Source organism: Toxorhynchites rutilus, chromosome 1 (assembly GCF_029784135.1).
Source record: "Toxorhynchites rutilus septentrionalis strain SRP chromosome 1, ASM2978413v1, whole genome shotgun sequence".
NCBI lineage: Eukaryota > Metazoa > Arthropoda > Insecta > Diptera > Culicidae > Toxorhynchites > Toxorhynchites rutilus.
In genome coordinates this window covers 85312651-85328557 of record NC_073744.1, presented here as the reverse complement: position 1 = coordinate 85328557, position 15907 = coordinate 85312651, and the positions used below count along the sequence as shown (strand labels likewise).

Below are 15907 nucleotides of genomic sequence, written 5' to 3'. Positions count from 1 at the left end.
TTCGTTATCGCTACCATCGATTGAGTTCTCTTCCTCCTGCAGCAGTCGGCCAACAAATGCATTCTCGCCGAGAGGATTCCCCCGCGAATTGCAGTGGCCGTGCAAGAGCAAGAGAGAGGAAGAGTGCGTGTCTGTAAGACCCTCCCGAATGGCCACAATCGCGTCAGACGCAAAGAGCATAGAGAATCGGGCTGAAAGAGTTTTGGAGCAGAGACTCGGCAGCGCAACGCAAACATATAACATAAGGTCTGAACCTGTACCGAATGCGCAAACGAAAGAGACGCGACTTTGACGGATATATTTTTTTTTCTCGCCGTAAAATGCTTGTGTTGGTGCTGCGGCTAACCAAAGAAAAAAGCTTTTTCCACCTACTGGGGTATAAAAACCGATTGTAAATTTTGTTTTTAATACAGTTTCCATAGAGCTTTCGCAGCGTTCACTGATCAGAGAATATCTTTAAAAGTGCCGTAGTTGGGTGTGCAGAAGGAGATTACCTGTTGGCCAATTGATTGATTGTGCAGTGTTTGTTCGGTGTGACACGGTGTGTGCATACCTGAAAGCCGTTTTAGTGTATTTGGACATTTGAGGTTCCTGGAAAAGGACATTCCGTTCACAGTGCGGAAGCGAAAAACAGTGCGTCAAGATGAAATATAGCATAGTTTTTGTGGTTGCTTTATTTGGAGCCGGTATGTACACCTCAACATACAACTATTTACCATATATCCTGTTGCGATTGTGTCGAGGAAAAAAAACACCTTCACCAAACTCAACTCGGGACTGCGTGCTTTACCAGTAGCAAAAACTATCATGTAGTCCCCATACCTAAGGATTTGAGCGATTGCTAGAGTGGGATAACACGAGGAAACAGTGTGACTCTGGTTTCGTTCGATTGTTGCAGTAGCTTCAGTTTTGGCGGGGATCTAAAATCTAAGTGATATCTGAGGCGCAGCTCAAGTGAAAGGAAATGTTTTCGAATCGTGCAAACTATGAAGTAGTCGTATGAAGTAGAAAATTACGCCGTTAAAATGCATAGAAGCAAATGGCTCTCTACACGGAAACTAAGCGGAAAGTGAACCAAATTTATCATCGGAATTCCTCCTCCCCCACGAAGGTGTCGGAAAATCAATTTGAAACAATATATCGAAGACTATAACATCTGTTGCACAAGAAACAAGCTGCGCAAGTTTTGTAGTGTGATTCTTCCAGGGGAAATATGTATGTTAAGGTCACCTAGTTTCGAATAATCTCGATTGATCACTTCGAAATCATTCGGAAGACAATCCCCTCCCGCGCTCATAATTTGAGGTATTTCGATTGCACTCGAAAAACCAGATTCGCATGCGCAGCAGCAGCTCGATGATGAAATTCGAACATTGTCGCCGGTGGGGATACAGCACGGAACAAGAAAAATGAACAGCGAACCACTCACGACCTTGACGACGAAGAAACGAAAATATTGGTGCTTACTGGAGCGTTGGACAAGATATGAATTATGCAATCTCCCCTTCTCCAAACCAGTTTTTTTTTTGTTGTTGTTGTGTGGTTTGCTGGCGGCTTGTTAATCTTGTAAGTGGCGTTTGCGTTGGAATTCGACATAACAGCTTATTTGAATAGGCCGTAAATTACGATCATTGCTGAGCTTGGGGCGGTTTCCGAACGAAAATTTTCGAACTTGTGTCAATCGACCTAAATCGGGCACACGTCGACTGTTGAGTAACGGATCACAGTTTAAAGATTTGTAATTTTCGTTGTGCCTCTTCTAATTGTATTACGAAACAGGACAGAGGAGGCATTTTTATGTTGTCTTTGCACGCATGTAGGATGAGTTTTCCGTTGAATTTCACGCTGTGCTCCGACCATATTAGCTAGTCCATACACGTCCGACATTATTCATGATGTTCCATTCGTCCATCAGCCCCAAACGTTCCGCCATTTAGCCGAAGTAAGTTCATGAATTCGTGCAGTTCGTTGACAGTTCTATCGTTGTGGCTATCGTCTCGGAATCTAGTTCTTTGCCGTTTCTTTCACGGCGGTGTTGACAAGCACGTGATCAAATTAGTTAATTTGCTTGATTGAAATCTTGCCCCGAAGTACGTCGACTGTTCAGTTCCTGTGAATTACGATTGCAGTGGAGTACTTGGAACTCAATGAGGCACACCACCCCCTCACACCGTTTAGTCGATGATGTTGAGTTTCTCATCTTAATGAGGCTTTGTCCATCAAAGATAAGTAAAAGTGCAATGAAGTAAAAGCGAACCGCCTGCAAACTGAATCGTTTCCTTGTTCATCGGGGAGGGCCGAAGAAATAGCAACTATGGCAACTTAACCTTTTTTGTGCTGCAACACAGCCAAGGCAGACAACAAACAATAAAGTGCTTTTTCATTACTGTATCACTTGTTCCTTCTATCTGTTTTCTCCGCTCAACTGTGCTAGAAATCATTTGGAACCACAATCCATTGACTATTGGAATGGGATAATTTCATCAAGATATAGTTAGTTACTGTTTTGTCCGAAACAGGTTCAACTCACCACTTGATTCTCTCGGCCAAAGACAATATCCGTTCCACGAACAAATCTTACCATCGGGAGAAGAGTAGTGTGGATATTCGCCTAATGAAAATCGCTGCAATTTTCCACCAATTAGCCATCGATTTTCACTCTCGGCTCTAAAGCCGAAGATTTATAGATGTTGTTTTTTTTCTTCGCAGGAAAGCACCGTATGTTGTTGTTTAGTGAAAGGAGTTTCACTTTTTTCCCTGCATGGATTTATATCGATTCGATCGATCTGACTGTGGAGACTTGGTAATTTGGAAATTTAATTGGAAGAGTAAGCTGCAAAAGCACGGATTGTTGGATTGTTGTGAATTGTTTTGCATGGTGTGAGAGCTCTCATTGCTATTTTTTCCATTTAATTGATGTGAACATGATTTAGGAGAGTTTATTATCTGATAAGCGATCATAGCATGTTATTTTGTATTAATTTCGAATGATAACTGCGCTAGTTCTGCTAAATCAACTTTGAAATCGAATCAAAAATAACTTGAGGAACATGAACACAAGAAAATTTTTGCATGAATTGAAGAAATACCACAAGAGTAAATATTTACCGTAATGAATTAGTTCGCGGGGCTCTTGAAAAAGAGATATCCCACACAATCTGGCATCTTGATCAGACGAGTCATTACCTGACACGCGATAATCATCATTCAATCTCAAATACTGAGAGTTCCACTCACTCTCACCAACAGTGGAGTAGCACTTAGTGAGCATCAAGACATGTTGGCAATATCTTGTCTATTCTTAATTCGCCGTCCCATCGAAACGAGCTTAAGTCACTTTGGTTCATGGGTACGTGGGAATAAATCCATCTCGATCCAGTGATCACAATAAAACGATTTATGCTATGTGCTCAATTCACCTTTTCACATAAATTCAATGAAATTTCATCTGCAATAGACGGATTTCGTGTCAACTCGTCTTAGTAGGAGTTTGTCGCATCATCCCAGATTGCAGAGAAACATTGTGGGTGTTGAAACATTGGCCATTTTAGCTACTTGGCACACTTGAAATATCTAAAAAAAATGTTACTCAAGAAATATGAGACTATCTATTTTTTTTTGTAACAGAAAAAAATGGAGAAAAACTTTTTTTCATTGTTTTTTTTATCTAATTTTCATTAAAAATCACGAAACATTAAGAGCAAATATTTGAAAATAAAAAAAAACAATTTCAAAAAAATACGTTCCTGAGAAAAAAATAAGAATATTTTTTTTCAAAAATTCATTTTAATGTCTTGAAACGGAAACTTAAGCAATTTCCTGCATTCCATTCTCCGACCAAAATTTTTCTAGATCATATAGTTTTTAAATAATATTTTTTTTGTAAGAAAATGAGAAAAAAGATTATACTCTTTTCGAACAGTCGTCTAGATTTTTTTAAATGGTTTCAAGTATGCCAAGACACTTAATTTTCCAATGTCCTCAAGCCCAAACTCTTTCATTCCAATCCGAGATGCTGATGCCAATGTCTAGTTGAGTTGGCATGAAATTCGTCAGTACTATAAGTTTAGATTCAAAAGTCTTTTATATTTGACTCTGCTGGTAGGAAAATCTGTGAGAGTATATTGGAAATATTAGATTTTCTCAAAATATTATCATATACCAATGTTCAGAGCAGCTGTAGCAGGTTTTCACTGCTTTCCCCATTTTCCTGGCAAGATCTACCATAGATCCCATTTGCGAGAAACTACTCTTTATTTATCTTCAACATCGAAACCCTAACTTTCTGAAGCGTCAATGGACAATCTCTTGCATGTGTTTCCGTCAGGAAACGGTCGCCATAAGCCAAGAAAACAATTTTCTGTAATTCAACTACAAATATTGTATGACGTTGAAGTCATTAAACATTATAACTAACAGTCCCGGCGATCTTTCTTTTCCTAACTTTCTGAAGCGTCAATGGACAATCTCTTGCATGTGTTTCCGTCAGGAAACGGTCGCCATAAGCCAAGAAAACAATTTTCTGTAATTCAACTACAAATATTGTATGACGTTGAAGTCATTAAACATTATAACTAACAGTCCCGGCGATCTTCGTCCTTCCAAAAAGTGGTGTTTTGAGTTCTTTTTACCGAAATTGGTTTTTTGGTACTTTCTCTATCGAAAACAGACAAAGCCTTTCGAAGTTCAATTAGTGAATGAATGAAACAATTATCGATATACTTGTTTCATCTGAAAATCTATAATTATTTTCACAATAACGAAACACGAAGCTCAATCTGGTCAACTTGAATTCCAATTGAAGAAATGAGTTTCAACTGGACGAAATTTTCACTGCAGAACATATGGGTAATCAATTTTTTTGCGAACTTTTCTATTTTTCTTTAACACGTTGGACGAGTCTCTCGGGACTAACTTTTTTTACTTTCGAAATGAACCGCTGATTTCCGAGCTGCTTCATATGTTTCGTCATAGATTAATTATAGATTCAAGATTCGGGAAACTTTGAAACTATGTGCGATATCATCAATTACCGGGCCTAAACGAGAAGGTATAACCATATCCATCAGGACTGACACAAAAATGGAAGTTATAAGCCCTATGCTTTTTGTCTTGTAGTGAAACATCACTCTCACAAAAAATTAAACCGATTCGGTAAAAAGGTGAGCTGGCACATTTGATGTCAAATTTGTATGGAGATTTGGCTAAAATGCATGGAAAAAATGACATACGTTCACTTTTTTCCACATAAAACTTTCCCTGCCACGCTATATACGTCGAAGACGTTTGACAATAAATAAATAAATAAATATACTACATGGGCTGAGAAGTCCTGGGATTTTTAATGAAAACAATAGTTTTTTTGGGCAAAGCTGTACATATTCCTCAACATAGTTTCCTTCGAGGGTAATACACTTGGTATAGCGAGTTTCCAACATTCCGATTCCCTTTCTATAACACGAATCGTCTGAGTCTTCGAAATATGTCTCAGTGCCACTGCCTATTGGACGCAGGAGTGTTGTTAATGGATCTACGCTTAATCCATTGTCACAAAAAGTTGAAAGAAGTCCACTCGATTACGCTTCAACAACGCAAAACCTGCTGTTCAATCATCAACGCGCTACTGTTTTTGTTCGACGGTCAGCAAACGCGGCACCCATCACGCGGATAGCTTTTTCATGTCCAAAATGTCGTGCAAAATGTATCCGACTCGTTCTTTTGAAGTGCCTTCAACCTCAGCTAACTCGCGTAACTTCACTTCAAGATCGTTTAAAACGAGACGACGCACTTGTCTTATGATTTCTGGATTCGTAACCTCTTTTTACCTTCCAGATGAGGTGCATCTGCGATGCTTGTACGACCCATTTTAAATTCACTAAACCACCGATAAACTGTTGTTCTCGAAAGAGCAGATGTGGAATAACATTTCGTCAACCACTACATTGATTGTTCAGGAGTTTTTCCTATCAAAAAAAACAATGGTTGATCATTATACGAAATCTTCCTTTTCATTTTCCATTTTCTATACCATTTTCTCTTTTTCCATTTTCTATACCAATGCTGACACGTAAACAACCGTAGTTTGTAAACAAATAAACGAAATGTCAAGAAACTTCACAAATAAGCTAGTGACAGATAAACCTGTCGAAACGAATCTTGTTCATTTTCAATGGCGCCATCTGTTGAAAAATCCCGGGACTTTTCAGTCCATGTAGTAGCTTAAAATTTCAGATTTTGTGGTTGAAATGATAATGGTTACGCGAATGTCGTGCGTTTAAGTGAGCTGCGGGAAGTTGAACATTGGGGTGATGTTGAAGCTGAACGGTTCCGACGTGGCTTGGGAGGTATTTGTTTTAGAGTAATTAAATTAATCAACTGCGTCAACTCACAAATCATGTGATGGCAAGGAAGACGGAGACACAATTTCGTGCAAGTAACTTAGCTTTCGAAGCTTGCAAGCGTGTGAATATTGTTCGCTAATTTATACAGTATCATCATTTATGCGGACGGTACCAGGAAAGGAGTACCCAAGTGGAATAAACGACGGCGATCGATGCGCAAATCCGTCAAGTACATATTTAGTGTAATTAAATTTCCCCCCCCCCCAAACGAAAATGCATCAATGATAGATGGGATCCGCCAAGGAGGCTGTTAATCACGAGATATCAAAAATCAATAGTCAAACCATTATGTCACTTACACATCGGCACATGGATTTTGCTGTTGACTGATTATCGATATGTGGAATAGCCGGGAGATAGCGGCAATAATTGAAACGCAAATATAAAAGCCATCAATGCATGCGTGGGTGCGTGTGGTGTTGCGAGCTTTGTGAAAGATTAATTTCATCTTTCACCAACAGACGACCCGCTGGATGTGAAATCACGCTTGGTTACACACTCCTTAACAGGATATGCGTCGTGCGTGTATATTCCCAGATGAGAGCGGAGATAGAATCCATCAGAATGATCAAGAATTTGTCCCCGAGAGGACTTCACGCAAAATGCTGGGACAGACAGAGGTCGTCTCCGTCGTCGTATTGTTCAGCGCTTTGTTTCGCGTGGCCGGTTTGGAAATACACACACCATTTGTGCACTTCATGAATAGATTACATAAGCTGGTGTTGGCCTTCCCAGAAGAACGTCAGCAGAAAGTGTGTGTGTGGAGGGGTGGGGGCGCTGGCGGGGTATGATTTTAACATCAAAAGGCGAAAAAAGCTCCCATCGAACCGTAAGGTCGTATGCAGTATATCAAACGTGATTGTTGGAATGTTAAGGAATAGATACTACGCGGCTAGTATCTGTAAATTCAAACAAACGCATTTTATGCATATGTTTGTCACTTTTTTTCTCTCGCAGATAATTGATCCGACATAGTATGAAAATACCATGAAAAACTTCTCAGGGAACGGGGGTTAATCTTATCACTCCTCGAGTCATTTAAATTCTACCGAATGAAAGATTGACCTTCAACTAATTTATTCCAACTTAAGTTGCTAACTCAGTTGGAGACACTTTAGACTGTTCTTGTTGTTATTCTGTTGCTATTTGGATCAAAAAATGTCCACATTTTCGATGTGGGATTCTCACGTTTACCTGCTTCATGCAATTCGATTTCGGGACAGCTGGATGTGCTTGACCTCAGCCTCTCTTATTTTGCCAGACATAGAACTTGGGATCTTCTAAAAACTATAATTTCCATTATCATATGACTAATCTCCATTGCGGCTAGTTATCAAGGGCTTAATATTATTGGAAAATCTATAAACTTTCTAGAAAAACTAACGTTATATACATACCCTTTAAAAAAATTATTATATACAAGCCCATTTTCAATATATTTTCTCATATTTTTCATTAAAATTTTATAATTGAACCATCAAAAACCAAACGAAGTTTGATGTTTAGGACTCACCAAAATGGTGTTATGATTTCTTAATTTGTAATATGTTAATACTTTGAAAACTCGCAACCGTTAAGAAAAATAGAATGAAAAAAATCTACACGTAAATCTTCAGGAATATCTATATACAACATTTTATTATTATATGGACCGTTCTCAAGATATAACACATTTTTTTGTAATAATCATGTTCATAAAATAATGCTGCTGCACGTCCAATAGGGTGCCAATAAAAATGGTCATCTCTAATTTCAAAAAGCTACCTCGTAAAAAATGTTCACCTCCTCGAAAAAACACCCTATGCCAAATATTAGCTCAATCAGACTTAAGGGAGAGTGGCGCAAAGCGATCAAAGTTTGAGTTTTTTGAAAATCGATAAATCACTCAAGGAGGGAGTAAAGGAAATCGGGGGTTTCGGAAATTTCTTTTGATGCCAAATTTCTTAAAATTGCACAAAACGTCGAGAACTAGTTTCATCTTGAAAAATTGTTTTTTGTCAAAAATCGACACTCTGGGACTTTTTTTTTTGGCGTACGAAACGAAACGAATAGTTTTGGGTACCAATAAAAATAGTTATCTCGATTTTTCATTCGGAACTTGCTGCGAAATGTTGATTTGCACGATAATATACCCTTTTCAAAATATTAGCTCATTCGAACTTCATTCATTAGTGTCCGGTGATTTTTCGGTTTTCGAAAAACTTAAATTTTAACGTCTGCAACACTAATAAATGAAGTTAGGATGAGCTAATATTTTGCATGGGGTATATTATCGTGCAATTCAACATTTCAAAACAAGCTCCGAACGAAAAATCGAGATAATTATTTTTGACGAGTCCCTGAGTGTCGATTTTTGACAAAAAGAATTTTTTTCGAGATGATACTAGATCTCGTTTCGTGCAATTTTAAGACATTTGGCATCAATTTTTTTTTCTCGAAAACCCCGATTTCCTTTATTCTCCCCTTGGGTCTTTATCGATTTTCAAAAAACTGAAACTTTGACCGCTTTGCACCATTCTCCTTTAAGTCCGATTGAGCTGATATTTGGCGTAGGGTGTTTTTTCGAGGTGGTAAACATTTTGTATAGGATAACTTTTTGAAATTTAAGGGTCGATTTTTTCTCATACATTCATTGGCACTCTAACGTCCAATGATTTGAAATCCTATATATAAATTATCAACAAACATGATTTTCATAACATGAATTTGGTTTTACCTCTAGAATGGTTGATATTAGGATGGAAAGTTATATATATTTTTTCATGTATAATTGCATGTGGGTCCGGACTTTCATTTCAATTTTCATGGACAGTCACTATTTCGCAGTGTATCGAAACTTTTTTCAATTCTCAAAATCCATGTCTCCATTGAGTCCGTCACGACACCACTTGAAAACATACATCTGTTTTCGTCGGTTCACAATTTCTCAAGGCATTGGATTTGAATCAGGTGAGTTAGAGGGCCCTGTAGCACATCAATTTTGTGATCAAGGAATCATTTTTTCATATTTTTACAAATATGCCTGGGATCATTGTCTTACTGACACCCTATCAATACGACGAAGAGAGGTCCCTTACCTTACCTAGAGAAACATCCCCCAACCATTTGGCTTTCTCCTTTCTCATGTTTAACAGGTCCTTCTATAACACTGCAGGTTAAGCCTGGTACCAAGCGGTCTTTTTAAGTCGGCTTCTTCGCTGATCTGCGAATACAAAGCCAGCCTCTCACAATCGTCGTTGAATGTTTCTGGTGATCATCAAGAGGCATATTTTTCGCTTGATTGCTGAACAGTTGGTTTTGGGAACAGCATATGATTGAACTCTTCTTTCTCGGCGAAGTTTTCCTGTAAGACCTAGACGGTCAGCCGTTTCAACCGATACTCTTGCCCTCTGTATGCAAAATGCTTCGCTAGCTTCTTTTAAAAGAACGTCCCTTCTTAATCGACTCAAATATGTTGAACTTCGAATCAATACCACGCCGTTCGCTTAGGGGTTTAACAATGGAAAAAATACTGCAATCTTAGAAACATCTATCGGTTTAAATTTTTTTAGTATTTTCCGATTTGATAACAACCACACATCGCTCTGTTTAGCAAACTGAAAGTTCTTTATAGTGCAGTGCTGCCAATATAATTGAAACGACATTTTTCTATATATTGATGTACGATCACTTGTTGTTGATATTAATACCCACTGCACCACTCCAAACAAATAACAGTAATTAGCAATTACATTGCACAGATGCTTAATATTTGTTCGAAATTGTGTGCACAAAGTTTTAAAAATCGGAGCGAGTCGATGCATTTCCCTCTCATTTGTAGGGTTTACCAGAAATAATTTAATGTATATGAATAAATAAATATAAGAGCTCGCCAATACAAGCACTCGAAAGCCATTGTTGGTTCACTCATAACAACGATGTGAAACCAGCAACCGAAAATAATACTGAGTACCTAATGCATAGCAACATAATAGCCAATTATCTTCAGGCCAGTTTTACATATTATTTAATATTTCTGCGAAAGATCGCAGATTTAGTTTCAAAATAGTTGGAAAGCGATCTTTGAAGTAGATGGAAAGCTAAAACAATTTTACGAACTTGACACATTTCTGGCTGAACAGTTATGGAATCCCACAAAACTGCCGTTACTGATGTCAGTGAAATCCACAAGTTATTCATGAATGATCGCAGTAATTTGGGGAGCATTTTGCAATAGCAGTATCCAAGGCGCCTAGAAGTATATCCTAAGGTGGGCCAACTTGCTCAAACCACTCTTCAGCCATCTTGGAAGTCTACTGTGTTTTGTTTGTAAACAAAACACAATACGCTTGTGCCCAAGCTCGCTCGTGATCAGTCTGTCTTTTTCACGCTTTAAGCAAATAATTCCCCTTCTGCTTTCCTCCTTACTGTTTTCATATACCGCTCCCCTACCCAAATAAGTGACGAAACGGCCTCACCTTAGGATACACTTCTAGGCGCCTTGGGCAGTATCATCATGAATCACTTGTCATTCATGAATCACTTGTCATTCATGAATCACGATGATTCATGAATACCTTGTGGATTTCACTCACACCTTTGACGTACTTTTTTTCTAAATGTTGAGCTTCACTCGCATAGTTGCCGTAGTTATCGGGCGTTTCAATCCGAAAATTGAAAAAATCGTCGGTGACATTCTCAATTGCTGCACATCCACAGTTACAATGGATTTATTACGAAAACAGCAAGGTGATACGATTATAATTGCAGAAGACATTATTTTATTTGACGCTATGTTAAGTTTCATATAATGTGGCTATGTTTTATAGCCGCACTCAAGCTTTAAATTCATATTTGTAATTTTATTCAGTTTTATCAATAATTCAACTTTTTAATAACCAGCTGCTGGATAACATGAAATTCTCCTGGGCATACTTCCAACCAAGTTCTTAAAAATTTTTCATTTCAAAATCTTCGCACGCTTCCAAAATTGACACTTTCAGCTCATCGATTCTGTTATATTCCTTGTTGGTAACCTCGCAGATCCAACGCACAACGATCCTCCAGATGTTCTCCACTGGATCTAGATCCGGATGGCGGACTGGCCACCACAATAGTTAAATTTTACGGGTTTTTTTTAGGTGTCAAAGATCCCCCTCCGTAATTGCAAGATGATAAGTGTTCTAGGTAAAATCGTTGATCTCGCTAAAAGCCCGTAATCCCATCGGAGCCATTCAAATAAATTTTTTTTCAAAATGATTAAAACTGAATAAAATTTTGCCAATTGCCTAATTTAAAAAAATACCTTCGAAGTTACGAAGAATTTATCGAGTCCTACTGGCGTGTCATGTGAACTTGGTGAATTTTAATTTTTTTTTTTATTTACGTTTGGAGGTCAGATTTTGAGTTTTGTTCATTTTAAGTCGAATAATATTGAGGCGAGTGTGCCAAATTATAATGGTAGTTTCAATGTAGCCTTGATCTTCGATAGTGAGATGGTGCCTGATGAACCCTGAATTCTGCGAGATGATTTTGGTTCCGGGAACTTTTCCAAAGTATCAATTAAAATTGACACGAATGCAATTCAAAACCGTTTCAATGTCTTTATTCAGCCACCAGCCTAAATTAAACCCAGTTGCACACTTTAATCATTCCAATGCTTCTCTCCAACTCAATTGCATCCCAAATGCTTCGTACACACCGAATATTTATGTAGTGTTACTCCCGGGTTGTGCTGCTCTGACATGAAGTCGAGTGGCGGTTCAGTTCTCCAAACGTTTGTGGGATAGCGGACACAAGGAATGCGGGTAATTCCCATCCAACGCCTAGTGGCATACGAGGGCATTAATGGATAATAGAATTTAATTAACACATAAATAAACATAGAATGCATTGCATCAATTCAGCAAAACACACACAGATCCCCCCGTCAAAAATAGGGGGAGATGCGTGCGAAGGGAGTGGGAGTCGGCGTTCGTAAAACCCTTGCATCACTATGTTCGGTTTGTTCGTGCAAATGGGGATGCAACAGAACACACATCGGTGAAAGTCACGTAAATAAATCTCAGACTCCGGACTAAAGCGAGGTGAAGGCTTTCTCATCTGAAGCGCCAGCCGGTCGTTTGTGTTTACTTGGGTTGCCGTTTCACCGGACGAAGTGATTGGCATGTGGTGAGCAGGAGAGAATGAATGCTTGAATCTAATTGGATACAACTTAATTTATTTAATTTATGCACAATCTTCTGAATGCAAATAATAGATATAGATCCAGCTCCCGATACCCGAAGCGCAGCAGTCAAATGTCATGTGTGAAGTATCTTAACCTTTTACCGAGAACCGAGAGCCGTTTCTGTTGAGCAGCAACTGTCAAACCTTGGAGACATCCATCAGCATCTCTGAATATGCACAAATCTGATTTATATACAAGCGACCAGGTAAAGGTTGGCGCGAAATCCATACGGCGCAAAGGCCTTGCAAAAAATAGATAACAAGTTTCCATTGCAACCACGGTCCTTGAGCAGCTCACGATTGGAGGAAAAGTGAAAGTAGTTCCTAGGTGTACCCCAAGACCACCACAATGGAGTTATTTCACACCTGCGCGATCGATTTTTATCGTGACTGTGCACAGTGCAATGATTGTCCGGGTAAGCAGGTCGCTTCATCGCTTCCATGTTGAAAAAATTGCGGAAAGATCCTTTGAATTGCACTGCATATTATTTCCAATTCACCGGCTATAAACGACAATACATGCCGAGTCGAAAGCATATCGAAGTATCGAAGGCAGTTGCATGAAAAAGCCGAGTGCCTGCCACATATTAGGGCGTGATCAATTCTATTAACCGGTTAGTTATTTCGTTGCTAATCGTGGTTTTTGGGGTAACTCTCACACGAGTATGGCGCCAATTTATGTTTGCACAAGAGTTTTTTACATAATAAAATGGTCTGACTAATGTGAGTTGCTGCCGTCTAGTGTTGAACCCACCCGCCCGGGCAGCTTCAAAATAGCTGATGAGGTCGTAACGATCACACCTTAAGAATATATTAGAAAAACATTGTTCTTCTTCAATAGCAATAGCGTTTCCAAGGAACTTCTCAACACAAAGAGTGGAGCAATCGGAGTTTGGTGGTCAACTTAAATTTGACGTATTTACTTTGAGTGTGCATTTTTTTTAAATGATTAAAATGATTTTAAATGAAATGATTTTAATCAGAATACCTCTAACTTTGAAGGAAGTGGAAGTAAAGTGTGTGTGCGGGATGATCCTTTCATATTGATTTTGACATTTGCTCTTCAGTTTTGAAAATGACCTCCAAGCATAGGGAGCAACGCTCGAAAATTATGTACAGCGACTTTCGTAGACATTTATCGCCGTAGAACGCCAGATTTCTATGAATTATCTTCCGCTTTTCACCGTTTTTGCGTCTTCCCCAAGCTCCGGGATACTATTCTATCACCTTCTTTCCGTAATGGCAGGATGTCAGTTTTTCTATCTTTCTCGAGGAAACGTTTCTCCAAACATTTCTTGATGTATACAGTTCGTAATACCCGGGGTGGATGAACTACCCCTGGTGAATTTTCAAATTTCCTCCAATAATCTACCAAAATAACGCAATCAAAATCAAAATTATGTTTATTTTTCTATCGGTAGAGATAAATTCAAATTATAGTCATGTGATATGAAGGTAATCTTGGTCAATTTTTGTGATCAGATGATTGAAATAACAGGAAGAAATGAGGCACAAAATACCATCTACTTTACTCCGGTCTTACTCCGAATATCAAGATAAAATTTTGTGTAACCGCCCTTGGAATGAGTGACAGCTTAACACCGCTGTGGCATCGATTCGACAAGCCTAGCTTGTTTCTGGTGTGATTTTGTTCCACTAAGTTGCAATTACTCGTCGTAGTTGTTGAAGGATTGTTGGAATATTTTCTTGAGCCATTACCTTCAGAATAGATCACAAAGGTTCTATTGGGTTAAGGTGAAAATATTGTGATGGACATTCCAAAACATTGATTATTCTTTTCATAAACCAATTTGATATCGGCTCCTAGGTATGCTTTGGATCTACATTTTGTTGGAATAGGTACCGACGATCAAGTTTCATTTTTTTTGCGAAATTGCTGGAAGCATTCACAGATAAACCTATTTTGTCATTAGGTTAGGTCAGTGGAACAGTGGAACAAAATTCTGGTGTTGCAAAAATTCACCTGCTTCATGTTTTCTGTAGGAATCAAACGCCCCCTTTTTTATTTGAACCCGTTCGTCGTCATTTGCGTTTCGTACCATCAGATCCAAATAACATTATTTATGTCTCATCTGACCAAATTGTCTTCATCCAGTCATCAATTGTTTAATTGATGTGATCTTGTGCCCACTTCAGCCGTTTTTAACGTTTTTCTTCGATAGCCATGGTTTCTAAAGTGCCACTCGACTCTTAAAACCTTGTTGTCATGGACGGAAAGTCCAAATCAGGGCCGGTAGGAGAGATTTGACTCGTATGGCTCACTGAGTAGAGATTTATGACCTCAAAATTGAGACATATTATAAATAGAATTACCTCCCATGATGTGTACAGCGGAAGTCATGACAGCAAAGCAAAACACGGAGCACTGCGCCGAAAAGTATGCATATCGTGGGATTGATGCGTAGTATCACCCTGATGTCGTCTAAAGACGACGCTCGTAGAGAAAGGGTTAAGAGCACAAGCGATGATCGTGAACGGGTGATCGGGATTTTCTGCCATTCCTTTGCCTCGTGGAGCTTTTGTCTTTTCTTTTTCCGCATCCGTTACCTGATTTTTTTTTTTCGTTTGGGAACTTGCTTGTTTACTGTAGCCTGTGGTTCCCTTTCTGTGGACTCATTTCTCCGTTCAGTGATTGGTGTTGAAACATAGTTCTGATTTGATCCAGAAGTTATACCATCCAATTGTGGTTGTTTCTATCGTTTCGTCGATAGATTGCTCTTCATTTGAGCTCGCAGTTCATCTCTTTGACGGTATGTCTGCTTGTTTATTGATAGCCGCAATGGCGTCGTTTGCCTGATATGACTCTTTTTCCTTTGTCACAGCTCTATCATCTATGGTCGATTCGCTCAGTGCAGCACTGGCACTCATCTATTTTATAAGCTTTAACTGTTGCAACTTCTGTAACCTAGCACTCAGCTACGTTTGTAGCTGGTGCATTCTTGCCGGACTCTGATGGTTCCTTCACTCGGAACATCCTGATCAGAGGTAGCTGAATACAGCGATTTCTTCGATTTTGTCCGTATACATGTTACTCCGCTCTTCGAGTTCGTCCAATATTGTGAACTCTCGAGCTTCTATCTCGACTTTCCAACTATCATTTTCGGTCGTCCATCCTCGATCCTTCCTTCCGTAGAGTTTCCACCTGGCAAATAGCGCGACTCGCTCGGAATGACATTTCTTTTCCAGAATTATCAGGCGTTTTTACCTTCCTATACTAGCGCATAGGTCCGACAGACCGATACTGAATGAGGTGGCTCAATCAAATGACTATTAAAACT

The 15907-nt window shown here is 39.0% G+C and overlaps 1 protein-coding gene across 2 annotated transcripts in view; it reads left to right on the top strand.

The window, feature by feature from the left end:
• The first annotated feature begins 399 nt into the window (after positions 1-399).
• LOC129769501 (protein obstructor-E) overlaps positions 400-15907 on the top strand; it is a 49971-nt gene continuing 34463 nt past the window's right edge. Inside the window, exon 1 of one of the 2 annotated variants that reach the window (XM_055771829.1) lies at positions 400-686. In XM_055771829.1, coding sequence (XP_055627804.1) covers positions 644-686 — 43 coding nt within the window. In that variant the 5' untranslated portion in view covers positions 400-643. The remainder of the gene's footprint in view (positions 687-15907) is intronic. The other variant, XM_055771821.1, reaches the window with a different exon arrangement.